Source organism: Meles meles, chromosome 20 (genome assembly GCF_922984935.1).
Source record: "Meles meles chromosome 20, mMelMel3.1 paternal haplotype, whole genome shotgun sequence".
Classification (NCBI taxonomy): domain Eukaryota; kingdom Metazoa; phylum Chordata; class Mammalia; order Carnivora; family Mustelidae; genus Meles; species Meles meles.
Genome location: NC_060085.1, coordinates 23,686,487 through 23,713,666, shown reverse-complemented (window position 1 = coordinate 23,713,666; position 27,180 = coordinate 23,686,487). Strand labels below are relative to the sequence as shown.

The 27,180-nt window shown below is 47.9% G+C and overlaps 1 protein-coding gene across 1 annotated transcript in view; it reads right to left on the bottom strand.

Annotated features, from left to right (window-relative positions):
• CACNA2D3 (calcium voltage-gated channel auxiliary subunit alpha2delta 3) overlaps window positions 1-27,180 on the bottom strand; it is an 859,411-nt gene that overhangs the window by 370,530 nt on the left and 461,701 nt on the right. Inside the window, exon 11 of the mRNA XM_045989865.1 lies at window positions 21,853-21,966. Within this exon, the coding sequence (XP_045845821.1) occupies window positions 21,853-21,966 (114 nt within the window). The remainder of the gene's footprint in view (window positions 1-21,852; window positions 21,967-27,180) is intronic.

The window sequence follows — 27,180 nt, the reverse complement described above, 5'->3', positions numbered from 1 at the left end:
AGTCCAGCTAATGCCTATAATCGCAGTGATAAAGGCTTGTAAACGGCTTCATTCCACCCTGTCAGTCCCAGCCTAGGCTGCCGCCCCCCCCCCCCGCCCCCCGCTCCTGCTACCTGCAATGACCTTTGTCATGCTTGAGAAAACTGCTCCCACTGTGAGTTCTCTCTTACAGAGTGGCCAGATGGGGCGGTTTTGCTCCATTATTTGCGCCTATAAAGGGAAAATGCCAGCAGAAAGATTCATTACGGTCCAGCCCATCTCTGGAAAGCGTCTCTGATTTATTACGGCATAAACTGCTGTACGGGCTGTAATGAGACATAAATGTTCTGGAAGGCCTATGAACTCCGGGAGGAAACGCCTTGCCATCACACTTCTGTGCACCTAATTTATTAACAGCGTGTGCCGGCACAGCCTGGAAAATCCTGCCAACTCCACAGTCTGTGGCAGTCACCTTTGGGGTGGGCAAGGGGGAAACGGGGAAATGTGCCCAGCCCAGACAATTGACAGAGAACGTGTGGGCACGCTGCATAACATGGGGAAGGCTTGCATTTTTTCCCTGACTCCTCGGCTGACTTTTGGCCAAGCTTACCGTGCAAGGAAGCAAAGTTTCCCAACTAGGTGATGGGAATATCAAAATCGACATTTTGTTATTTCCTTCAGTGTTTCCTTGGCCCTCCATGAGCATCGGGGAAAGTGCTTGTATCTGCTTCTGGGGAGCCCCAGCCACTGTCTCAACGTCCTCTATCATGTGAAGGATACGGTCTCCAATGTGGTGTTGGCCCCAGCTTACAACAGCACCCTTCGGAAGACAATTAGCATTTTTGCTCTCTGAACAGCACCCTTTCCCTTCTAAATTTAGAACAAAAACGAACAACAGACCAGTATTAGTTTTAATACTTCCTATGGTTTGCAACCCATTTTTGTTCTTAGATTAGATAATATGCATTAGATATCTTGGATAGATAATACGCATGTCTCTTTAATTCAATTTTGGTTGCATGCGCCAGACTTTATGAAAAGAATAAGAGTGGGTAGTGAGTTGCCAGGAAAATATATAACACCCTGACTTGAAATTAGGTATCAGGCATTGTATACTTCATGCACTCGTGAGAAGAGATCATCTTTTGTCAATGAAACATTCATTTACAAAATACTTCTTGAACGTACGCCATGGGCCGGAGATCCAAGAGAAACAGACGTGGCCCAATCCAGGACCGATGACAGGATTCGTGGGGCCTAGTGCCAAATGAAATTGCAGGTCCCTGGTTCGAAACGTGTGAAGGAGTTCAGGACAGCAAGAGCAGAGCATCATGACGAGCCCAGGGCCCTTCTAAACGTGGAGTCTGAGCGACGACGCTGTAGCATGCCCAGGAAGACCGCCCAGACTCTACTGTGCAGAGAGTATAGCTTAATGAGGAAGAGAAACAGTAAGACAACACCCCCGATGAGGGTAGAAGAGGCAGACACTGGTGCTCAGAGGGAAAGGAATGCCTTATCTCATGTGAAGGCGTGACGACCGGAGGTGTGCGTGACGACTGGAAGTGTGCGGGCTATTGAGTCAGAAACACGAAGGGCAGCGTGGCAAGGGATGGAGCAGCATATGCAAATGCCCTCTGTGGGAGGGTGTGGTGCCTTGGTGCAGAAAGAAAGCCCAAGTTTGGGGTCAAGCCCGAAGGTGAGCAGATGCCTGCCCTCTGCAGGGCCCTGCAGGCCAGTCTTGAAGGCATGCTGTTGGTGAGCCCACGGTCGACAGGCTCTCTCTCATTCATATGGGCTTCCAGGGTCCTGTCCCCTGCCTCAGGTGACTGGAATGACAAACTGATTTACCCCTACAGCAATCTGGGTGGGCTCAGTGATGATATTTGCTTTTACAACCCGAGAAGGAACAAGTGATTCTGTTTCTAATTTTAAAAGATGAGCAGGGGAGCCTGGGTGGCTCAGCTGGTTAATCCTCCAACTCGGTTCTATTTTGTTTGTCCGTTTGTTTGAAGATTTTATTTAATTATTTGAAAGAGAAAGAATGAGAGAGCACAAGCAAGCGGGGAGGTGCAGAGGGACAAGCAGACTCCCTGCTGAGCAGGGAGCCTGCCTAGGGTCTCGATCCTAGGACCCCGGGATCATGACCTGAGCTGAAGGCAGATGCTTAACTGACTGAACCACCCAGGCGCTCAAGCGTCTGATTCTTGATTTCAGTCCAAATACTGGCTTCCTGGACTCTGCCAGGCTGTTCACACTTGATTAAATATTAGTATGAGAAGGGAGAACAAAGGCTAGGATCTTCTGCCTCTCAGCCACATAGTAATGACTCAATATGGAAAAAGAGTAGGAACCCAAGACGTATATGTTGGATTGACCCACTTTTTTTTTTATACGACCTAATTCATTACTAATATGTAAAGCATCCCCTCCCACACTCAGAGGGTTTGCTTTTTGTGAGGCCTACTGATGATATTTGTTCTTAAAATAAAGTTGTGCTTAAATATGGTGTAATAGTTATAAGAAATCAACAGCCCTTCGAATGTTTGAATAAGAAATGCTTTTTTCATGCCAAATCTGCATTTTTTCTTTGCCATCTGAAGTCGGTTAGAAAAGTCAAAATTAAAAATGCCCATTTTGACTCTTAATACAGGGTCCAAATATTTAGGACAATTGTTCAAAAACCTAGACTGTATCTCTCCCTAGAACTCAGCACAAAGTGACCACTGTTGGTAACAGGCAGTGAGTGCATCAATTATCGGGGTTCAACATCTTGGCTCAGTTGAGAGTGCAGCTGCTGTCTCTGAAGGAACAGAGATTAAATGGAAACCTATTCATGTAATCAATGCACACACACACATCCAGGACAAATGCCGCCTGACCTATTACTGCTTCTTTCAGCCTCTGCCTTAGTGATGATGCTCAATCATGGTTACTGATTATATGTCCAATTACAACAAAACAAAACTGTAAATGTCATGTTTTAGTCTTCAGGACCAATTCCTATCTTTCATTACATCAAGTGAGGTTCTAGGGTTCCTGAGGTTCTAGGATCCCAATGTTATATCTGAAAGAATAGTTCAAGGAACTATTAGTTCTTTAGAACTAATTATTAGTTCAAAGAACTAATAGTTCAAGGAAAGGTCCTTTTTGTGGGTTTTTTTTTAAAGATTTCTATTTATTTATTTGAGAGAGAGAGATCACAATTAGGCAGAGAGGCAGGCAGAGAGGCGGGGGCGGGGGCGGGGGTGAAGCAGGCTCCCTGCTGAGCAGAGAGCCCGATGTGGGGCTCGATCCCAGGACCCTGGGATCATGACCTGAGCGAGGGCAGAGGCTTAACCCACTGAGCCATCCCCCCACCCCATGCAGGGTTTTTAAAACAATGTTCATGGAGCTACAGTGTTGTGCCAGCCGGAACACAAATGAGTGAGTAACACAATGGGACTTGATCTTCGGGAATTTAAGCCAAGGTGAGTTGCTTCTGCTGAAAACATGAAAGAACAAATGCCTTGGGCAGCGGAGACTTCATGAATGGTGCATTGGATGGGAAGAGAATCCAACCCTAGAGCTGAAGAACAGCCCACAAATGCTCCACGGGCATTCAGCCACCAAGCACGCAGACAGGGTCTGGTAAGGATTCCTCTCTCTGCCCCAGGTGCTAGGCTGGATGGAAGGCGTTTGATGGCACAAAGTATTTCCCAGTGTGCCGGGGAGAACGTAAGCCTAGGTTGTCCTCACACTGCTAGGTAATTCCCCAGTCACCCTGCATCACGTGCCATAAACCAAGACATCTTTTGTCTCAGGAAAACCTGGTCTAACACCTTTCCAGTGCTTTCTTGCTACATGTTTTTTGTTTTGTTTTGTTTTGTTTCGTTTTTAAGGCATATTTGGAAAGGAGGTGACTTCACAGCAAATAGCAAAAATGCCTTTGGTGCTTATGCCCATCAGAAGAGATTCATGACTGCTTAAATTGGGGGAGGAAAACCAGTGGGCATCCCTGCACTTTCTCTAGGGCTGGGTCAACAATGGCATTGGACAGGGCATCCTCATTATTAAATGTAAAAATTGAGGCAGAAACACTCCATAAATGTCACTCTGAATGGCTCCTTCTTGGCTTGGGTTTCGTTCACTAATGTGATTTGGAACAGTCTACTTTCCAGTGAAATTTAAGCAGAGCTTTGTTCTAATTTTGGTTATGAATGACTTATTTATAGAGAATAAATTTGTATCTGATATTTTCTGCTCTTGGAACGTAATACTCTCTCTCACCTGGTTTGTTTCAGAGACGTTTCTTCTACTTCCCTCCCAAGCCAACTTTCCCTACATCTTTGCTGTCACCTTCCAGAGCTGTCTGCTGCGCAATTAAAAGAATTTTGAGCTCTCCTTTTACTGATAAGAAATTATTAGAAAAAAAAATGCCTTCTCGCTCTTCATAATCTTCTCTAACAATCAAGTTCGAAATAACATAGGCAAAGGTGGATTTTTGTGCACTAGCTCTGTCCCATCTACATCCCTTCATGATTAAATATTGACCCATCTGTTCAAATAGACATCTGCCCTCCCGTTTCACCATCCGCTTGCTTCTCCACCCACCCACCCAACCCACCCATGTATTTAACGCTTTTCCCAAGTACTAGTGTTACAGATAATACAATTCAGAGTCAAAGCAGTCATTCCCTTTGGCCCTGTCATTATTCTTTTCCTATCTCTGGCAGTTTTTCTGGTGTTACGAATCTTAGTGATGCATTTGGGGGTGCGGGGGGGATCTTTATGTTTGGGGATTAGTACCCCTATTTTACACATGGCCATTTATGTAGTCTTTGAAGCTAAGGAAAACTGATTTCCTAAGAAGGAATAAAGAAAGAAGTACATAACCAGATAACTTTGTATTTCATTTCCAAGTTCTGTGGCTGTAAATAAAGCTTTGCTCTCGGAGCGAGAAGGCGAACCCCAGAGGACTGACTGGGAGCTCAGTGCTAAGCAACAGACAGCTTGCCAGAGAGATGAATGCATTTCATTATCTGGAGATGATTCCATAGGCATAATTAGAACTCCTTTGAGAAGTCAACTCATTATGTAATATCCAACAAAATATGTGAGGATTTCATTTTTGCATTAAGCAGTATCTATCAAACTCTGTTTTAATTTATGATTTCCTATTAGAAGGGAACCGAACAGGACAAGTCGTTTCCACGGCAATGGTTTCTGATTAGTACCATTGGATAACATAAAGGTAGAGTAACTATCTTCCCCTAGGGTCATCGCTGGAGAAAAGGCAGCTTAGATCAGCCCGATATATTATTAGATGTCCCCGTTGTCCTACAGAAACACAGCTGCAGGTATATTATTTCTGGCTGGGACAGTGGTAATGTGAAGTATCAGCAGAGACATCAAATGAACAACCTTTACTAGCTGGCTCGTTTCTCCTTTCTATACTTAGTCTGTACAGAGCAGGGAGATCTGGCCCAGAGGCCAAGGTTCCAGCTGGAGTCCCATGTCCCTGCCCACAGCCAGCATCTCTCCATCTTTAGCCATCGGCTATGACAAGGGCCATCAGCCATCTTGCTGGCCTCTGGACTGTCCTGCTCTGCCTTTTCGTCTCCAGAGGATCTGACCCCCTAGTCTAGGCCCAGGAAATGGCTTTGGCACTTTTTTCCCCCCAGAAAGCAAGTTGAGGACAATAATGTTGCAGAACTCTTTAAACTGCATTCCTGAGAGTTTCTCAGGTTCGTGTAATAAAAGGCAAAAATGGAGTAACAAAGACATTTTTCAACAAGAGGAAAATGAGAGGCAAAACCAGGCAGTTTCATTTGCAGGTAACTTATAAAATGAATGTGACTTTTTCCCCCCAAAGCCCAAGTTACTCCTGGATAAATTAGCTTCAGATGATGCTTTAAAAAAAAAAAAATGGTGGAGAAGTAAGTAATCCAGCTGCTATGTGACTGCCAAGCAGCCAAAAAAATTGTTCAAGAGATTTTTGAATATTTCTAGTGACAGAATTTTTTGGAACATGTAGATTTAGCTTCCCAGGTTCAGAAAGGCAAGGCTGGGCCTTCAGGAGGCAAAGAGACCACGGAGTTGAGGAAGGGCAGATGCATGGCCCCAGGGCTTCCACCGGCCTTCTCGTGGGCAGACACCACCCACTGGCCATGGCCCTGTCCCCTCCCAGCCAGAAGGGCCCCTGCACCCCTTCCCAAGCCAGCGCTCCAGGGAGCCCCTCCCCAGGCCTGGGGCTGACCCTCCAGACGAAAGCCCTCTGTCGTCTCCCACTCAGCGCAAAACAGCTGGAGTTAATGAAAGAGTTAATGTGATTTTCCACTCTCCCTGCTTGCTTTGAGGGACTCTGGTGAGAACTGGCCTGATCGAATCACCTTTAGGGAATGGAAAAATCTAACTCCCCACACATGAAGGCAAGCACAGAAAGGAACGCTGAAGATGAAACAAGGCCAGCCAGCACGGAACTGCACAGGCAGGCCCCAAGGGAGGCGCACATGGACCAGAGGGAGAGCGGAAAGGTGGCAGGCAAGAACAGCCATCTTCCTAACTGCGTAGAGCTGGCCCCGCTCCCACGTCCCAATCCCACCAGTAGGGTGCGGGTTGCAGGCCTGGTGTGCACATGGCATGGGCGGGCTCGGCCCCCAACCCCTTTTGCGTCTCACAGATGTGGCAGCTGGTATGAGTTAGCCGGGCAGTGACCACATTTTGGGGAGAAATCACTCATTGATTTATCACAGGGGCATAAATCATAAATGCATTTAGTTGTCTTCATTGCCTTTCCTATTATCCTGCCCCTCTGAAGTGAAATGAAGAGGCAGATGTATTATCTGGGATCAATTCCAGATCCCCTGTCTGTTAAAAAAAAGAAGAAGAAGAAGGAGGAAAGAAAGAAAGAAAACCAGAAAGGGTTTCACACAAACCTTCTGCCACAGGTTGATCAAAGTCTGTGTGTTCTAAAGACCAAGTCATCACACCGATAGCTCAGAGAGAAGCCCGGGCTTCACATGACGCATGGACACGTTAACCCACACTCGCTCCTTGGACTGAGATGGGGCAAAGGATGACAGGGGGTCCCGCATTGTCCCTAAATGCAAGCCAATGCCCTCTGGAGCTCATAGACATCGAGGCCCGCAGAGCCCCGTGCCCGCGATAAACTAGGCAACGTTGCCTAGGTAACAGAGCAGACAGTGGTCAGTCCCAGCCTCAAAGTCTAGAATTCAGTCAGTGAAAACAGGGGCCACAGCAAGGGCAGAGAGCAATCCTCCCAGAAATGTCTAGAGGACTCCTCTTAAGCATTTTTGCATTCTCAAGATCTCAGGCTCCGTCTAGGTCTCTTCAAGGATCCTGTCTCATTCACTTTGTTCCCTTCTTCAAGAATTCTGTCTCATGTCCCTCACTGGGTCTGTGAACCAGAAGCTACAGCCAGGTGCCTTTTCTCGTGGTGTTTACAAGAAAACTGGAAAGGAGTTACTACTGGCAAGGCCATTTTACAAATTGGAAGCTCGCAGCATTTCACACCTTTCCTCCGATGGCAGGGGACCAGCTGTTCATCCCTAACTCAGACAACTCTCCACTGGACGTTGTTGTTTAAAGCAGGCCCCGATTGCTTTTAATGAGACGAGTTCATAACGGATCATTTCCTAAGTCCAGAGGAATAGAAAGGATCTGGATTTTTAGCAGGGTTCAGATAATTATTCTGTGCGAAGAAAATACATTTCAGTAAGTATCTTTCTTTGGCTTACACAGAGATCCTTTCGGTTGGAGTCTGAGCAGTCTTCTTTGAAATTCTAAAACCATCATTTTTCTGTCCCATGGAGGCATAGAAACAAATCAGGTGAAAGCAAAATGAAAATGATACAAATACTGAAAGTCTTAATGTTTCTACAAGTTTAAAGGATCATATTCATGGACCCAAGGATCGGGGAGTGCCAAAAGATCAGGCTCCTGATCCAAAAGGCAACAGAATCTTGGCCCCAACTAGACTCACCCTCTCCACATCAGAGGGCACCGTGGAAATCTGTTGCAGGGCCCAAGGTGGCCCCAGGAGCCTGCAGGGCTTGTTAGCTAAACCTCCCTGTACCCTACACCTTCCTTGGCTGGGCTTCTTGCTTTATAATAGGGCAGCAGGCTTCCCACTGGGCAGTGAGCATGCAGTCCATACCAGTCTACCCCGGAGAGGCCCCACTGGTCACCCCCATGTGGGTAGGAGTCCCTGGGGAGTGAAAAGTATCACTCAGAACCTATGATTAGATTATGGACCAGTGAACAATGGAGCAAGGTCAACTTGGCTACAATGTGAAGAGGGAGGGAAGAGGCCTCTTGGGAGGCTGGGAGCTTCAAGCAGGGCCCACAGTGCAGGCTGCAGGGATGGAACATGTTCAGTAAGCTCTATCCATCTCCACCCTTCATATTTTTTATGGGAATGATTAACATAAGGCTGGCCAGGCGGATACTAGGTCGACAGCCAGAACCATTTGGCACTGGGAGCCTCAAGTTTTATCCCCAGATGTTCGAAGAGGGCATATAAAGGTCAGCCTACAAAGAATATTGGATTTCCTGAAATCTACTGGAAAAAGGAATTTCATTTATGAGGAATAAAGGTGATTTCAGGGGTTTCTCTACCAGTAAAGTTAGCTAAAAAGCAAAGGGCTTGTCTATGAGGAAGATCCCGCAATGTGAAAACAAGCAAGAGATACCAAGGGGTGCAAGGCTCAGGGTCAGGTTGGAGCTGGGGGGCCTTTCTGTTGGGCTGTTGGGATCAAGTTCAAAGGGCAAGTCAGACTGCTGTGGGCACAACATTTGAAACTAAAGCAGGTGAGGATTCACAAGGGGATGAAGAAATCCCATCTTGACCTAAATCTAGTTGTTCTTCCCTCCCCTCCCCAGCTGTTTAATGAGCACCTAGTATGCATCCATCATGGCATCAAGTACTAAGCTTCAGGAGAGAATGAAACAGGAGCCAGTCTGGCCTCTACTGGAAAGATGACCATTGCAGAGATAATGACACCCTCATCATCGACCAGCTCGGGAAGAAATGCTGCCCACACGTTCAAGGCGCTAGAATCTGCATTACCTGGAGGAGGCCTTTCACCAGGTCTCAGAGACCCTCAGTTGGGAAGTACTCAGGAGGCCTTTAGGCTCCTTCCACCCCAGGGCCTCAGACCAGAAACAGGTGCTGTTGAGCAGGTTAAAGCCAGGACTTTGCAGCCCAGTTACTTAACCTGCTGTCAAGTCCGTTTCTCCACCTATAAAAGGGACGTACTATAAATATCCATACATAAAGGTGCCACCAGGGTCAAATGAGATGATTCTTGGAAAGCGCTCAGCAAAGTGCTTCGCTTGCACAGGCTCGTTCCTGTTGGGAAGGTTTCCTGAGCACACACGGTGTGCTGGGCACTGCTCCGGTCGCTGGGGGCACACCGACGGCCAAACCAGACACAGCACCCACTCTGTTTCATACGTACGGTCATGTTTCTAATGGAAATTAGACAAATTCCACAATTTGGGGGGATTTTTTGGGCACAATTCCTTGGGATGGTTACCTAGTATGTTACAGACCAGCCCCCAAATGCTGCCATTAAGAAGGAAGCAGTACCTAAGATGGCTGGGGGTCAGAGTCGGGGATAACTTTAAATCAGAGAGTCAGAGTAGGTTCATTGAAAAGCTGGACCAGGACATGAAGAAAGTGAGGGATGAGCCACCTAGAAATCTGGGGTCAGAGTGCCCAGGTCAGAGAAAATAGCCAGTGCTCATGCCCCAAGGTGACGGTGCATCAGGTATGGCTGAGAGTCACGGGCTGTGTGGAGGGCATGAGGCCACAGCAGTGGAGAGGAGTCTGGGATGAATGGGCACCCATCGGGCCAGGTCCTGTGGACCTCTCTTGGGACTTCAGCTGAGACTCAGCAAGTGCAGGGAGCTGGTCATGTTTGGGGGGAGTTCATGGGCACAACCAGCCTCTGGTTTATAATGTGCCTGAGTGCCCGCGGAGGGAGCTCTGAGGAAGCCGATGCATCTGAAGCCCGGGATGAAATTTGATTGAAATTTACATGCAGGTGTGAGAGCAACCGAGGCTGGGGGAGCAGAGTTGGTTTCTAGGCCTGGAGGCTCCTGACCCCCCGCCCACCGGGCACATTGCCAGACAGTAGGGGTGTGCTCTGCCCTCCTCTCAGTCCTGCTAAGCACCCCCTCCAGCCCATCTGAGGACAGAAGTGCAGCAAAGTGGGCAAAAGCTCACCTGATGAGGCGGCGAACCTGCAAGACGGGTTGAGTGTGAGCAGGGCTCTCCCAGACGGCCTCTGGACAGCTTCCGTTAGCAGAGCCACGGAGCCGCTGCCGGGGGCTCCACTTGTTGACTTGGCCTGACCAGCTCGCAAGTCAAGGTCCCCCACAAGCACCTGCTTGTGAGGCTTCCTGCCAAACCATCTATGGGGGGGTATTTTACGAAGGGAGACGATGATGAAAGGAGATGATCCTAGGCCGCTTACGAGAACCAGGCACTTGCAAACCCACATGCATTCCCAAACCTGCTGCATTCACAAACCCGCCATGCCAAGCCTGCATCCTCTTCTGCTTCCTGGCAGAGCCGGTCGTCCAAGGACGCGCCCGTGGGGCCCGGTCTGGAATCCAGCAGATGGCTATCTCCTCTCCAGCACTGACGTTTGCCAAGAACTGCAAAGAACTGCCCCCTGCCACCGCCCAGGACCTGAGGCACCTGCCCCCCACCCCACGACAGCCCTGCCCAGAGAGCATGCCACGCCCTCCTATCCCCTGGATGAGGATACCAAGCACGGAAAGAGTCAATCACTTGCCCAAAATTCACCCCGCTGAGACAGCGAAGCCTGGAGCCTTAACCACCACTCGAGAAAAGAGAGAATTCATATAAAAGCAACACTACTTTGCAAATCTCCTTTTCACGTTTCACTAATACAGATAAGCTGCTTGTCTGAATTGAGGCATATTAGCCGTTATGTAGATTAATTAATCAGTGATAGTGAATGACCAAACAGATCTCAGTGTATTTTACAGAGTGTCAGAAGTTTACTTCTCTGTGTATGTTTATTCATGAGACAGGTAAAAGGAAAGGCTTAAAAATGCTTTTTAAATGCCTCTGAATACTTTAATCTTCTTATAAGTCAACCAAGACACTGTATAAGATTAATCCATACCCAGGGATGAAAACGTACTTTCTATTTTCCACATCTGAGAAACTATTGCTACCCCATCTTGAATTCAGCCAGTACCACTGCATTCTAACTGTAACAAGATTTTAACAATACCGGAGCTTGTCAGTCACGGTGACAATGATGAGAATACGGCATCACGTTCCCCGCCTCCTCTGTGCCCAGCACTGATCTTGCCAGCACATCATCTCATTTCATTCTGAACAACGCTGCAAGGTGTGTATAATTAACCCCGATAGACAGATGTGGGGGGACAGAATTGTCAGCATCCAGACACCACCCTCTTTCCATTAGACAATGCTGCTTCCCTACCCTTGCCCACCTACCAAGAGTCCTACTCAGTAGACCAAGAGGAGGGCACCTGGGTGGCTCCGTGAGTTAAAGCCTCTGCCTTCCGCTCAGGTCATGATCTCAGGGTCCTGGGATCGAGCCCTGCATCGGGCTCTCTGCTCAGCAGGGAGCCTCCCTCCCTCCCTCCTCTGCCTACCTCTCTGTCTACTTGTGATCTCTGTCTGTCAAATAAATAAATAAAATCTTAAAAAAAAAAAATGGACCACGAGGAATAAAACCCAGGAAATAAGACCTTGATGTGTCCTTAGCCTGCAAACAAGGCTGAACTCATTCAAGAAGCTTCCAGTTCTTCCTGGGGGTGCTGGTTAGCAAGCTAGAGTGCCCCAGCCCCAAATCCACCTGGGTTTATGAGGCCGGGGCTCGGGCTCTGCAAAACACCTTTCCGCTTTGCCAGCTGTTTCTGGCAAGGTTCTGCCAGAAGGGTCACTGGGGGGGGGGGGAGGGGGGAGGGTACGAGGATGGAGGAAGGACATGGTACTTGCTGCCTCCTGTTTGGCTCCTGCGGGCTTCTGGTTCACAGTGCCATCGCTCCATTATGTCTCCTTGCCCCAGCCAGGGACAGTTCATCCCCATAGCAATGAATGAAGTTAGTTTATAGTTTTTCCAGCATTCACGGAATCAGGTCTATCCCCTCCAAAGACCCCAGCACCCGCTCCTCTAAAGCCTGCCCGCCTTCCCAATCAGTGTGCCCTTCTCCGAGGTCTGGGTCCCAGCTCCCGAGGCCTCTCCTTCGAGCTTCAGGTTTTACTAATGACCTCTCCTCCTCCCTTCCTCTCTCCTGCCTGACCCCACCAGCCATGGGGTAGGAAAGCTGCTATTTCCATGCCACCTTAGACCTCTCCTTTTGCCCTCTCTGGCCAACAACTCTTAACATTAAATTCTCTCTATTATAATAACTTTAGGGTTTTTGCCGCTGAGTGGCCTGCCTGATCCATTGGGAACACAACTGTGCCGTGTGACATTTCTCAGCAGGCTCCAGCATGGATGGTCTTCACCCTGCGGGGCCATAGAGGGGGCACAAAGACCCTCCTAACTCACAACATGTGGTCCCTGAGCCACCGACCAAAATGTCAATCCCAGGGCTGCACCTGCAGAGAACAGGACCTAGGAAACATTTATTTGCAAGTGCCCCCAACCACCAACCCCTTCATTTGGGTGCACAGGTGTAAAGAGAGTCTGATGTGAGTCAGGATCAAGGACCCCCAGTTTCAAAGCCGTGCACTCTGGACAAGTAACTAGAGCTCCCTGAGCCTGAGCTCCCTCCCCTGTGTGGTAAGGATAGCACTGGGAGAGTTGACCCACAGCGCAGAGCTAAGAATGAAAGGCACAGAGAAAGCATTTGACTCTGGGCCTAGCATGGAGACGGCGGGGGTAGAGGGGGACAGGAAGAAATGCACACTGTCCCCTACCTGCCTCCTGAGGACAGTGGCACCCGGGTGGAGGCCAAGGCCCCAGGCAGAGCCTGCGAACAGAAGCAGCACTTGCTGCCGCAGGAAAAGTCTGAGCCCCTGACGTGGACTGATTTTCAATGGGCGGCAGCAGGCATGCATCAGTGGGCGTCCTTCCTGACTTGTCTCGTCATGTTCTTCTTACTCGAGTCTCAAGATGTCTAACACCAGCAGAAGTAATTAAAAATAAACCGGGAGACAGTGAACCATTTCAACCCTCCCTTTGGCAGCAAGGAGGACCTGCGTGAGCGCTCCCCACAGTGACTGAAAATGTCTTTTCCTGTCCTGCCGTTGACTGACCATGAGAAATGAATGTTCCTGCTACTTTCCTAAGACAGCTGTAGGATTTATCACCCTTGAAAAAATACAGCAACGACACCCACCGACCCGAAACTTTCGGAACGAAAATGTGACTGCTGTCAGGGAAGGGGCAAGAAAAGGAGGGAGGGAGGAAATCGGGGGAAAGACAGAGAAATGTAACCACCCAACTGAGCCCTGAAATCAAACAGCTGAGGGACACGGGGCGTCTCGGAGCATTCAAAGGAAGCTAAAAAAAAAAAGGAGGGGGTGCCTGGGTGGCTCAGTGGGTTAAAGCCTCTGCCTTTGGCTCAGGTCATGATCTCAGGGTCCGGGATCAAGCCCCGCATCGGGCTCTCGGCTCAGTGGGGAGCCTACTTCCTCCTCTCTCTCTGCCTGCCTCTCTGCCTACTTGTGATCTCTGACTGTCAAATAAATAAATAAAATCTTTAAAAAAAAAAGAACAAGAACAAGAAAAAGAAGTCTACTTCCTACCTATTACCTACCGCCTGTCCCCACTGACGTCAACTACGATGAGGAGTCACACCCAGCCAGGCCCGTGCCTCGTCAGCTGGTTCCCCACACAGTCAGCACTGCAGAAAACAGTCCACTCACGTCTCTCTCCTGTTCAAGAGACTCCCGTGGCTCCCACTGCCCTTGGGTCACAGTCAAAGCTCTGCTGGGCCCATCGCAGCATGTAGGAGCTAACACCCACCTGTCCTGCCAGCCTCCCCCCGCTCGGCACTGCTCCTGTGCCCACCAGCCTCCAGCCACCTGCCCTTCGTCCAGCTCCTCACGCACACCCAGCTGCTCCCCCACGGGGCCTTCAGAAATACCGTTCCCTCAGCCCTTCCCTGCCCAGCCCCCCTGACTCACACGTGCTCTTTGCAGGGAGACCTGCTCCGACCACACCGTTCTCTGTCTCGGGCTGTTGTCTATCTCCTTCAGAAGCTTCATCATGGATCCTAACCAAGTGGTCTTTTCACTTGTTTGTTATCTGTGATCTGCTGTCTGCTGTCTGGGGTCTGCTTGGAGCTGTCATGTCAGCCCCATGCTCCTGGGGTCTGGTACAGTGGCCTGGGACCTATCGGGTTCTCAATACAAATCTGTTGAATGAATGAATCAACCCCCCGCCCCCCCCCCCCACACACCACTACTCCCTTTCCTCCACTTCCCTCTCCTTCCCTTGCCAATGTCCTCTGCCACTCTCAAGCCCCCACATTCATATGGTTCTGGCATGAGGGAGAGAGCCAGAGTACAGGTGGGGTGGGGGGAACAGAGACCCCTCGCCTATAAGCAGTACGACCTAAACTCCTTCCCCAGTTGCTCTGTTTTGGGTAAATCCCTTCTCCTCCTGACCAGCTCAAGGGAAGGCAGAGAAGGAGCTTTGTAAAATCAGAAAAGGAAACAATGTAGTTTAGGAAAAAAGGAAAGAACAAAAACTCCCTTCTGGATTGTTTGAGACTATTTAAGGCCTGGGTTCTTAGAAGGGTTCTTAGAAGGATGAGCACTGAGTCAGCTCAGAAACTCTGCTCCCCAGAGGGGCACATGTCCTGTGGAAAGAGGCAGAGGGAGGGGTACTTGAGCTTTCCAAAACCACCCCAGGGGCACTAAGACAGAGCTCAGCCTTCCAGCACCTCTTCGAGGCCACAAAGACATGGCTGGCTTGAGGCTTCAGCTCCCAAATTATGCCAAGCTGGGGAGGCCTGGGGCAGAAACCTCCAGAAAGCTCTTTCTTGGGATCTCTGTGACATGGGTCAAAGGACAGTGACTTCCAAAAGTGAAGCATTTCCAAAAGTGCTCCAAAGCCAGACCCCCAAACCATTCAGTGATCAAAGGCTTCCCCTGGACCCCAAACCAGGAGCCGGTCTGGCCCCAACCCTCTGTACCATCGCCACCAGCTCACCGAGGATCCTCCAGGAACCCTGAGCCCTGCTTGTCTCTCCAAGGACCTCACCACAGCTCCTGCTCTTGCTTTCGTTCTGGACATAACTGATAATAGGACACAGAGCACACATAACCAAAACAGCAAGCACCTTTGAGGTTCTTTCTAAAAGAGGAAAACCACTTAATTAAACCCAGACAGCCTCGACCTAAAGCCACCCATTTGACATCCAGTTACTCTCTGCCTGCAGCCCCGAGGGGTTCCAAACCTTTGACATTCCGCAGACCACCCCCCCTCCCCACACTTGGGGGTGGGAAGGTTTCAAGGACAAGAACTCGTTTCCTGGGTGACAGTGGGGTGGTACGGATGAGCAGCTCTCCTAGAGTCCTACGGCCGTTTGGCTTGCTTTTCCCTTCAGCTTGTCTGCATCCCGGTTCAAGGGACAGGCTCCGTGTTGGATGCTGGCCTGTCAGTTCAGCTCCAAACGCTAGTCGTGGAACCCTGACTCAATTACGTGGCTTCAGTCTCTTCTTTTGTATAAAGGGGATAGAGGAGAGCACGCCTCCTGGGGTTCCGTGCAAATTAAATGTATGTGTACCATTGAGAATGGCACCTGCCCCTTGGCATTTGATAAGGATAAGCTCTCATGAGTTCTGTACACAGATTTCTGCACAAGAAAGCAGGTGAAGGCATTCTCTCATTGAGGGAGACTCAGGTTCAGGGAAGCGTAGGGATCATCTTGGTGCTGCCTGTGCTCCTCATCACAGACCCACATGAAGGACAGATTGTGCAGGGACGTCTAATGGGCACAGAAGGGTCACTATTCACGCTGCATGCTCAGGCAAGTTTCCACCGCTTTACCCGCAGCAGAAGCGAGTGGAGACTTCTCTGTGTGTTGTGCAGTGGCGGCTGCAGCCACGTCTCACTTCCCGGGGTATCACACACAGCAGAGGGAGTGATTAGCCCCTGGGCAGGTGGATTCTGACAGGAATCCTGGGGATCCTGCTGTCCTTGGATTCAAGGAGTCTCTGGCTTCCTGGGTCTTGGCAAAGAGGGAATGTGATTCTCTCTGGGGTGTTCCCTTTGTTACTCAGGTGATATGAAAACTGAGTGCTCCCATCACCACCAAAATAGGATTCCAGGGGCAGTCAAGCCTGATGGTTAGGGAGACTCTCCGTGCTGGGCACTGGGTCCAGCCCCAGGCTGGGTCCCTGCAGTGAAGCCCCTTCCTGAACTGCCCCAGGATCCGTCCTGTATCCTGGCCCTGGTGGCAGTGCTGATGGAAAAGGGGGAAAACCCAGAAAACTACTCAGGCCAGGAGAGCAGAAAGCACTCCTCCAAACGTGGGAGAGACCCCAAGGCACAGAGAGAGGGATTTCCCATCAAGGCTCCCACCCCTCGGCCACTGGTTATGTGGCTAGTGTAGTTCATTCAAGTGGAAAAGAGGAGTGGAAAGGAGGCGGGAAAACCACCAAGACCATCCTCTGTTGAATTCAGCCAATGCACGGATTTCCAAGGGCATCTCAATGACTTTTAACAACCCACTGATTGATTACTTTAAATCAGGGGTTGACAAACTTGCTAAAAGCCCAGATTCCTTAAATCACTTTTCCACCATTTTCTTATCTATCCACTCTCCCCTCTGTCTTATGCAGCGGGGAAGGTAATGATAAATCATTCCATGACCTTCTTCTTTTTTTTTTTTTTATAGTTCACTTGGAAGAGCAACTATATAGGTGGCAGGTATGACCATTTTTTCTAACTTAAATGCAGGCAGCTTTATTTCTTGAGCTGATCCTGGAATGAGTCCCTTCCATGGAGGGAAGTTCATATTTTATTCCAAGTATGTAAGAGCGGCTGTTAAGCTGCTAACCAATGGATATTAGGCAAAAGTAAATGGCGTCCAATAAATGAATAAATAGCTCCTCATTTCTGCCCTCGGAAAGAAAATGCTGGCAAGGGACACATTGCATGGCAATCATGATGCTGTCTTCGGACTCACAGTGAAATCACCAATAATGGATTCCTTCTTCCAACTCATTCTAAAATGTTTTATTAAGCAGGTGCCTTGAACGAGGCCCTGGTTAGGTGATAGACAGATTTAAAAAATGACACCCACAAGTGCCCTTCTGGCCTGCTCCCCACTTCCTCCTGCTTTCCCCTTTTGGCACCCGATTGCCACACTGCAGGCAAGTCCAGGCTACTGCACTGAGGGGAGAGGCCTCCCAGTGTGGCTCTGGAGGGTTAGACATCACATAGGCAGGTCTTCGGGAGGAGAACCCAGACAGCCCAGCCAAGATCCCAACTTCATTCTGCTTCATCAGGGACTCAACCTGACACCACGTGGAGCACAATCACCACCCAGTTAACCCACAGATTTGCAAGAAACAATAAAGTGTTCTCTTAAGCCATTTGGTTTGGGGATGTTTAATTGGATTGTTAAGATGAATGATTTCCTCTCTTTCTCCCCTTCTCCTCGTCTCTCCTATAAGTTTTCTATTGTTGCATCACAAGTTATCACAAATGTCATGGCTTAAATAAACACACATTTGCAACTCCCCAATTTCTCTGGGTCAGGAGTCTGGGCACAGCTTAGCTTGGTCTTCTGTCTGGGATCTCACGAAGCTGCCATCAAGGTATGGACTGGACTGCGCTTTCATCTGGGGGCTCAGCTGGGGAAGAACCTGCCTCCAAGCCCATTCAAATTGTTGGCAGGACTCCTTTCCTTGTCGCTGCAAGACTGGGCTCAGCTTTTTGCTGGCTGTTAGCTGGAGGATGTCCTTGGATCCTAGAAGTTGCCCCCAGTACCTTGCCAATGGGCTTCTCCAAAAGCTGCTTACTTCATCTAACTGGAAAGGAGAACCTCTCTGCCTTCAGGAAGTGTGCAGGCCCCTTTTTAAAGATCTTTTAAGTAAGGCTCATCCAGGATATCCTTTTTGATGAACTCAAACCAACTAACTTGAGACCTTGATGATATCTACAAAATCCCCTGACCTTATTATATTCAATTGGTTAGAATCGAGTCACAAGGTCCACTCATACTCAAGGTGAGGCGATTATACAGAAGGCAAACACCTCGAGGCAGGGGTCTCTATGCCACACTTCTCAGCAGTGCTGGGATATGCTGTGTGGTCGTGGAACTGTTCAGAGATACAGAATCTGTCCCCAAGAACTCACCAAAGCAATGAAGACAAAAGATAGGCCTAGAAGTAATTACAGTGCTGAACATGAACACATGGGCTCAGCCGGGGCTCGGGGCATGGCTGAGTATGAGGTGCCGGGGGGCTGTGAACTTCAAACCCAGACTAGGGAACTGGGCTGGTGGGCTTGGTGCGGCAGTGGGCGGTAGGGCAGTGGGAGGGAGGAGGAGAGAAGGGAGAGAAGACAGAATGGTGAGGTCATGGTCAGAAGCAGCATACACCTGCCATCTCAGGGGGCAGCCATATCTCAGCTCCAGGCTGTGTGTGTGTGTGTGTGTGTGTGTGTGTGTGTGTGTCACATGAGAATGTTAGCTCCCAAGTGCCAAGCACACCCATTTATGAGAGAAACTAAAACAAAATTTTTATATACTCTCTCCAGATTTTTTTTTTAAGATTTTATTTATTTATTTGACAGCGAGAGATCACAAGTAGGCAGAGAGGCAGGCAGAGAGAGAGGAGGAAGCAGGCTCTCTGCGGAGCAGAGAGCCCGATGCGGGGCTCGATCCCAGGACCCTGAGACCATGACCTGAGCCGAAGGCAGCGGCTTAATCCACTGAGCCACCCAGGCGCCCCACTCTCTCTAGATTTTTATTTTTATTTTTTTAAAGATTTTATTTATTTATTTGACAGAGAGAAATCACAACTAGGCAGAGAGGCAGGCAGAAAGAGAGGAGGAAGCAGGCTCCCCGCGAAGCAGAGAGCCCGATGCAGGACTCGATCCCAGGACCCTAAGATCATGACCTGAGCCGAAAGCAGTGGCTTAACCCACTGAGCCACCCAGGCGCCCCTCTCTCCAGATTTTTAGATGACGATCAGTAACTGGCAATTTTTAAAACAAAGTATAAGCCAGGAAACACAAAGTTGTGTGCTGCCTTTGACTAAGGGAATAGGTTCTTATAAAGTCAACGGAGGGAACAAAAGTAGCCAAGCCAGCAGAGGAACTAAACGCTGCTCCTTGGGCTGCTTCTTACTTACAGGAGTCGTTCCCCGAGTGTGCAGCACCCACATCACCTGGGAACTTGTGAGAAATGCACATTCTCAGGCCCCAGCCCTACTGGATCAGAAACTCCTAGTGTGGGGTAAGCAGTTGGTGTTGGCACAAGTCCTCCAGATGATTCCGATGCTTGCTCAAGCTTGAGAACCATGGTCTTCTGGGAATCACCTTCCAGCCTTAAGATCATTTTCCTTTCTTCTGAATCTACTTCCTGTTTCTATAATCTTGAAGACTGACAACTACAGCATGACATAACCCTCTGCCAAATACCTAATGTGTAGAATCAACACTCGGGGATCCATGCAGACTCACTACCTGCATCTCCACAGAGAAGAATGTGTATGTGTATGTATATGAATACCACAGAACTCTCCAGAATGGAGCAGGAGGGACGGGATCCTATTATGAATTTCCAATCATAGAAGACTTTCTTGCTACAAAAAGCAAATCTGCTTCGACTTGATAATACTTTGTAAGTAGAGGAAGCTCCTTGATGTAATGTTGAAATCTCCAAGATTCTGGTTCCAATTAATCCAAGAAAGCACCAGGCCTAAAATCAATATTGTACTTTTGGCAAGATATGTTTAAATTTGTCTTTTATCTGAAGAACTGTGACTTTGAAGCCCTTGTCCTCTGCCTCTTCCCGCAGGTAAGGACTGGATATTTAAATACCAATATTACTGGGCAACTGCTCTCCACCAAGTATCACCATGTGGGAGGGAGTCATAAAATTCAGTATGGGAGAACTTGTCTGATAATTTATTTGGCCTTAATGGAGCTGCTTATAAAAAGCCCCCTTCACTTTCTTCTTTTTATGTCAGATGGTCCTAAATAATTCAAAATACCCTCCAACATGCTTTGCAATGTCACAGCATCTGCAAACATTCTACATGACCACAGAATGTCAACGGCCCTACCCATGCTTACTAGTGCTGTGGCCTCCCACCCCACCGGGCCTCTCCCTCACTCAGCCACACCTTAGGATTATGCATTAGGCACTGGTCATGAGCCTAGCACTGTGACGTATGATCCACAGGGTCCACATGTATCCAGCGTGTTCCTTCCTCCACATGACATATGTCCATCCAAGAATTAAGTCCCCGGAAATCATCACCTGAAATCCCACATCAAAAATACCTTGTCTAACAGTGAATTCCCATCTTATTCAAGGGTTGGGCTCTAAAGGCACTGCTTATTGTGGGAGCTGCCATCAGCCAAATTTATTCCTGGACATCCCTTAGGCAGGTGCCATGGCAGAGTCCCACATTGTCTTAGGAAGCCTGGCATGACTAAGTTTTCCTCCAGCTTCAGCAGTGACAGCTGGGCACCAGAGAAAGGATTAGGCATCCCTTTAGGGACCATGTTGTACAAAACGGATGTGTCTTTAAAAAGCAGACGTACACTTGATGAGGTGAGATGTCAGTGTTAGCGGAGAAAATGCAGGGACCACGAATGACTAAGGGAACTTGGAATGACATATCAGGTTCCCTCAAGGGTATGTACTCTTTGGATACAGCTGAGGACACAGCTGTCATTTGTCTTCTCTTTCTTTTTGCCAAGTATGTATGGTTAGTTCAGTTCCAAGAAATTAAATACACAAAGTAGGAAAAGTAGGACGGATTTGGTTTGAAGGGTCTTATAGACACAGAGTAATGCCACTGGCTCATGGGACATAGAGAGCCTTTGTGATGTCCCTGGGATAGCACCCTCTCTGACTGACCTTTTTCCTGTGAAAATTCCACCATTCAGGTGAGAAAGGAATGATGGACTGCTAATCTACTAATTGGTGCCCACCAGAGGAATTTATTAAAAACATGGATTACTATACCACATCCTTAGACATTCTGATTCTGTAGGTATGGGATAGAGTACAAGTATCCATAATCTAAAAATCTCCCCAGAGAATCCAAACTAGCTAACAGCTTGAAGAACATCTGGGTTTAGGCACTCAGATACACCAAAAATGTTAATATTCATCACTGATATCCTAACATATGGATTCATCAGATAAATACATGTCAACCTGGAAAGCAAAGAAGGAATTAGAATAGAGAACAAGGTTTGACAGGGTGGGGAACAGCCCTGGGGGATAGAGAGAAGCTTCCGGGTGATCACGAGGGTACAGAAGGAGGAACCACAGAAATCCAGAAGCATCCAGGAGATGACTGTGCGGCCACCATGGCTGACTTCACCATCTACAGATGCTGGACTCACCAAGCAGCTCTAGCTCCATGGAAAACCAAAGTGCTGCCCAATACGGACAAAGCACTTTTCTCAGTGAAACATTCCACTGAACACATTAACCATGTCTTTATGGGTTTCTTCTCTCCTCCAAAAAAATTTCATTTTGAAACAAGGAAAGTTGTCAGATTCGGTTTGGTCAACCAGAAGACACGAGACTGAGAAACCATAGGTCATGGTGAGATGGAGTCTAGATGGGGCACCTAACCCTGGACAACCTGGGGGTCACAGCACAGCACAGGTTCTCCGTCAACTGCGCTGCACGGCGGCACAGGTACCTTACCTTGCGATCCGGCCAGTTGTATTTGGCAAAGATGGTATCATAGGTGTCCACCGCCCCATCGGTGATGAGCATGATGGCCTGGCTGCAGATGCTTCCTTGTCCTGTGTGGTTGAACTGGGGGAAGAAACAAGTTCAAATTAAAAAACACACCAGAGACGTCTGTACTTCCACAAGACTTCAGAGGCATGGTGCTCGGGAAGCCTCCCCAAGCTAGAGCTCATTCTGCAAAACAGAACCTATGCCATAACCTCTTCCCTATGCATTCACCCCATTTGCTTTGACAAACTGGAACTAAATAGTGACCATGGAGGGGATTTCTGAAAAACATATGCAAGATGGGAAGTGAGACTCTAGGACAAATAACCTCTCTTTCCTTTAGGCACAGACAGTGCCTCAGAATGTAAGCCCCTAAAGCATTGCCACAGTCACCCTTTAGGGACACATGAGCCATAGAATAAGAGGCAGGCAATGTCTCTTTCAAAATCTAAGGGAGTCTCGTTTGATGTGTTGTGAGATATAATCAGCAAGGTTTTAGACACATGGGGAATAAAGTCAGGAACGTGTCAATTCAGACTAGAAGCCTAAGCACTCTTTTTGTAGGGTTTGTTTTAAATATATATTTGTTAGCATGTAACATTATATATTAGTTTATATGGCTCATAAGGTATAGCAGACAGAAATTCCAAGATTGTGCCCACTGGTGTGCAAGACCCTAAATTGCTTCAACCTTCAGTTTTATGTGGCATTGTAGAAGTTCCCAGCCTTTGTGAATGGTAGACCGGGGTAGACTGGTCACCAGAAGTCGGTGTCCATCTCTTGAATCAGGGTGAAGAATTCTCTTAATGAATACTATCAATGCTGCAATTCAAAGCAACACCGGGTCCTTTAAAAACCCTACAATCGGAGCACATGGTGGCTCAGTCGGTTAAGTGTCTACCTTTAGCTCAGAATCTTGGGATAAAGCCCCACATCGGGCTCCCTGCTCAGTGGGGAGTCTGCTTCTCCTTCTCCCCTCCCCTCCACTCATGCTCTCTCTCTTTTTCAAATAAATAAAATCTTAAATAAATAAAATAAATAATCAAAGTCGAAACCCCCACAATTAACATGACAGTGCCAAGGCATGAAAACATACAAGAAGTCTTTAACTTTCAGCAGTGAAAACTCCCACCATTATAAGTGGTGACATTTCTTTATTAATTCTAACATTATTTACTAAGTACCCACACAGAGCTGGGGCTGAAACATGCAAAAATCCCTTCCCTCCTATAGTTCATAATTCTATGTGGGGAGACATATAGAACAAAGAAAATAAGTCAATTTTGTTGTATGTGTGGTACCAGTGATGGTAAGAAACAAAGAGAAAAAGAAAAAAGAGCAAGGGGATAGGAAATGGGAGGGAGCAACTTTAGAAAAAATCTAGAGAAGACCTCCCTGAGAAGGTGACATATGAGTGACACCTACAGGAGTTGAGTGTCTGGGAGAGGGACGTCCCAGAGCGGGCCAAGAGTACACGCAAAGGCACTGAGTGGGCACATTCGATCTGTTGACCAAGGTACTGGGGAAGGATGGAGGCCATTCTTGGATGTGCTGCTGGGTGCTACTGAAGCAGAGAGGTAGTAAAGCATTCAAATTGAGATTTAATGCCTCATCTCTGTGTACTTAGGATTTGGATGTTAGGGGCGCCTGGGTGGCTCAGTGGGTTAAAGCCTCTGCTTTCAGCTCAGGTCATGATCCCAGGGTCCTGGGATCGAGCCCCGCATCGGGCTCTCTGCTCAGCAGGGAGCCTGCTTCCTCCTCTCTCTCTCTCTGCCTGCCTCTGCCTACTTGTGATCTCTGTCTGTCAAATAAATAAATAAAATCTTAAAAAAAAAAAGAATTCGGATGTTAGAGATTGATTTCAACTCAAGAGAGAAAACTGTAACTAATTGCATGAATGAATGGATAGAAGCATGAATGGAAGGGAGGGAGGGTTTGCTCTGCCCCAATATGGCCCTGAGCAATTCCTTCCTCCCTCCCTCCTTCTTTCCTCCCTCCCTCCTTCCTTTCTTTCCTTCCTTCCTTCCCCTCCCCTCTGAAAGACCCACCTTCACTAAGCTTCATAGTCTCAACAAATGGCATTGTCCCTTCCACTCTGAGACACTGTTAAGATTCTGTCGTCATAGTGTATTTTCTTCCTTGCTGCGGTAGGAAGAAATGTCCCCCGTGGTCCTGTCCTATCAACAGGTTGTTCTAGCAATGTTTTGGGGGAGGCTACGTTCAACACAGTCTTCAGATATTGAATAAACCCAGCAGCGGACCACTGAGTAAAGGTGATCTCTGCTTCAGTTCACAGAGGCTAAAGAAAAGGGGGAAAAAAATCAAGACACCTTGCAACTGTTGTGCATGCAACTTATTGGAAAGCATCCTGGCAACATTCTTCCAAACGAAAGGCAAGAAAGAAAGGGAAATGAAGATATCTGAATAATGCAGACTGGAAGAAGGGGCTGCCCTGAGCTGTTTATTTAAAAACATCACTTTCCTCTCTGGCTGAGTCCCTGGTATTCTCTGCGGCAATCTGCAGTTGGAGAATTTTGCAGAATGCAATTAAATTCAAATGCTTTGATGAGTAATATCTCTTCTCTTCATATTTGTCTAGAACTTTTTTTTTTTGAATAGCGGGAGTGATGAAAGTGTTTTCCATAATAATAACAATGACAAGGGCCTGATGATGAACTACAATTAGCTCAGTGATTCATCAGTTAGCAGCGAAAATTTCAATGCATCCTGACATTTAGAGCATTTGGTTGTGATTAACAGTCTTTGAAATGTCACCGAATTTTATTTAATTGGCTAAGAAAAATTTTTAAAAGGTAATCACCGCAAAGATCATATGCATCGCCAAAAAAGATAATTGCGGCTGTCACATGACAAGGTAGATGCTAACTACTGTAGCCGACTGGCTCTGTGTTCTTACAGAAACTAATGAATGCAGCAGAGATCAAGAGCTGGAAGGGTCTTAGAAGTTTATTCGAACGCTCCTTTCAAAGCTATTTGTACAACAACTGTAAGCCTTTAAGTCATTGGAGCAAATGGTGACACTGAAATGCAGGTAATTGCAAAACCAAATTTGCTTGATTCAGTTAGAGTAACCTCTGAACCATTCTGAGCCCCAGCCACAATCACACTTGCGATTATGTGTGTGTGTGTGTGTGAGAGAGAGAGACAGAGAGAAACACACACACACACACACACACACACACACACACACACACAGGGAGAAGGTATGCTTGTGTGGTTGGGAACTAACTATTCATATTGGCTTCCAAGGGCAGGCTTAATACACAGAAGAGAATTATACCACTTAAAGGTCATATTGATGAAGTGGAAAATAGCTAAAGCTTTATTTTCATGGAAGATTAACCATCTCTGTGTTTTTCAGAATGTTTGGCTATTTAAAAGCCCAGTGGCAAGCGATGAGATGGAAATGTTTCTCTCTATGAGATAAACGAGCACCGAAAATAGGGTGCCACCCACCAACCAACCTCCATCAAAGATATTCTGTAATGTTTTTGTTCCTTCCATTTCTTGTTCTCTGGAATTTACATTGGATCCACTGGGTTTTCTGATTGGCCAGACCCCAGAGGGATTTTATAGGTGAAGGCAGAGCAGGGAGGCATATGGAAGGTTTCCCTGGTTCAAAACTATTTTTGTCACCAGGATTTAAGGAAAGAAATCCGCCACGTGTTGGTGATTTCTCTGGATCTGAGAGGTGCTGGGAGGTTAGTATCTTGGAGCATACAAACATATTATGCCTGAAGGTGGACTTGGTGAGCTGTGACTCCTACAAGAGTCTAACCGTGAGGTTCTGATATGATATAAAGAGTTCTTGAGTCTTGTTTGGGTACTGGCATAAATAGATCTTGAAAAGATCTGTTATGCACAGGTGCACTGTGAGTCTCTGGGACAGGAGGATGGCATCTCATTGCCTTGACGACACTTATGCTGGATTACCTCGGCAGACCAGCATGAGCTGGGCATGTGGTGGGAAACACTGGCTTGGAAGGGTCTGGGAACAAAACCAGTAAGTGGACAGGATGGGGAGAGAGAAGGTCAGAGGGCAAGTAAAAGAGAGAGGGGACAATGAAGGCAAGCAGGTGATCCTGAGGACGGGGGCAGGAAGTAAGACCAAAGCATCAGGAGCTCGTGTTGCTTCTAGAAGCCAAAGGCAGCACGGCCAGAGTGGAGGTTGCCCAGTGTCTCTATGGTCACAGAGATGGCTCTCCCCACCTACCCCAGCCCTGCTGAAAGGGACGCAGGTATGGCTTCATTGTGCTGAATCCTCAACCCTGGTCTACCAGGGCCAGGTTCATGGGCATGTGATGCTGTATGGGACCCCTCGCTCCATTTAACACTCTGCTGCCTTTCTCTTAAGAGTCTTAATGACTTCTGGACAAGGGACCTGCATCTTCATTTTGCCCTGGACTTCACCAATTATGTGGCCAGTGCTGCGTCTATTCCTGTCCCCATTTTACAGAAGAGGAAAATAAAGGTGAGGCTAAGCAGAGTTTTCTCAAGTTCACACAGCAAGCTCTGCCCAAGTCAGGCTTCTCAGCCCAACCTGCCTGACTCCAGAGACCAGAGACTTCACATGACAAGCATCCCCCAATCTTGCTCCTTCCCTGCTTCTGCCAAAGAGCCAGGAAACTGAAATTTGCCACAGGGCAGCTCTCCACACAAGAGACTCACCAGCTCAGAGTAGTCTCCCCCTGCTGTAGACAAGAGACTCTTGAGATGAAAAAACAGAACCAATTTTATCATTGTGACAAGTCCTTCCAATACAACCCTCTGGAAAGAGCCTGTGAAGATGCAGAGCTTGGCATCTCCAAGCCTGGAGAAGGTTCCAAGCCCTATCCAGAGTTCAACTATGTTGATACATTATTCATAAGCTGTTAACAGGGATGGGCTGTCCCAAACACCGAACCTCACCTAAGTATGAATTCTCTGTGGCCAGCAGCCCCAGGGCAGCAAAGTAGGAAGGAATAGCCATGGGTTTAACTTGAGTTTAATTCAAGATGCTGATGTGGCACCTTACCTCCTGATTTTTCCCTCCCCTACCCTCTGGACACTGGCTCAGGACCGAAACCTAAATGGCCTTCTGTGTGCCCATAGATATTAATGGTAAAAGGGAGTCGAGAATTAGGGCTTACCCTCAGCTGGAGAGGCCAGCGTCACTGAGTAACTAAAGCTCGAGTTTTGGAGTTGGGCACAACTGACCACCGGGATGAGCCGTGTGACAGTGGGTGTGAGCTCTCCCACACACTAACACGTGGATCCCCCCCACAGCAGCCT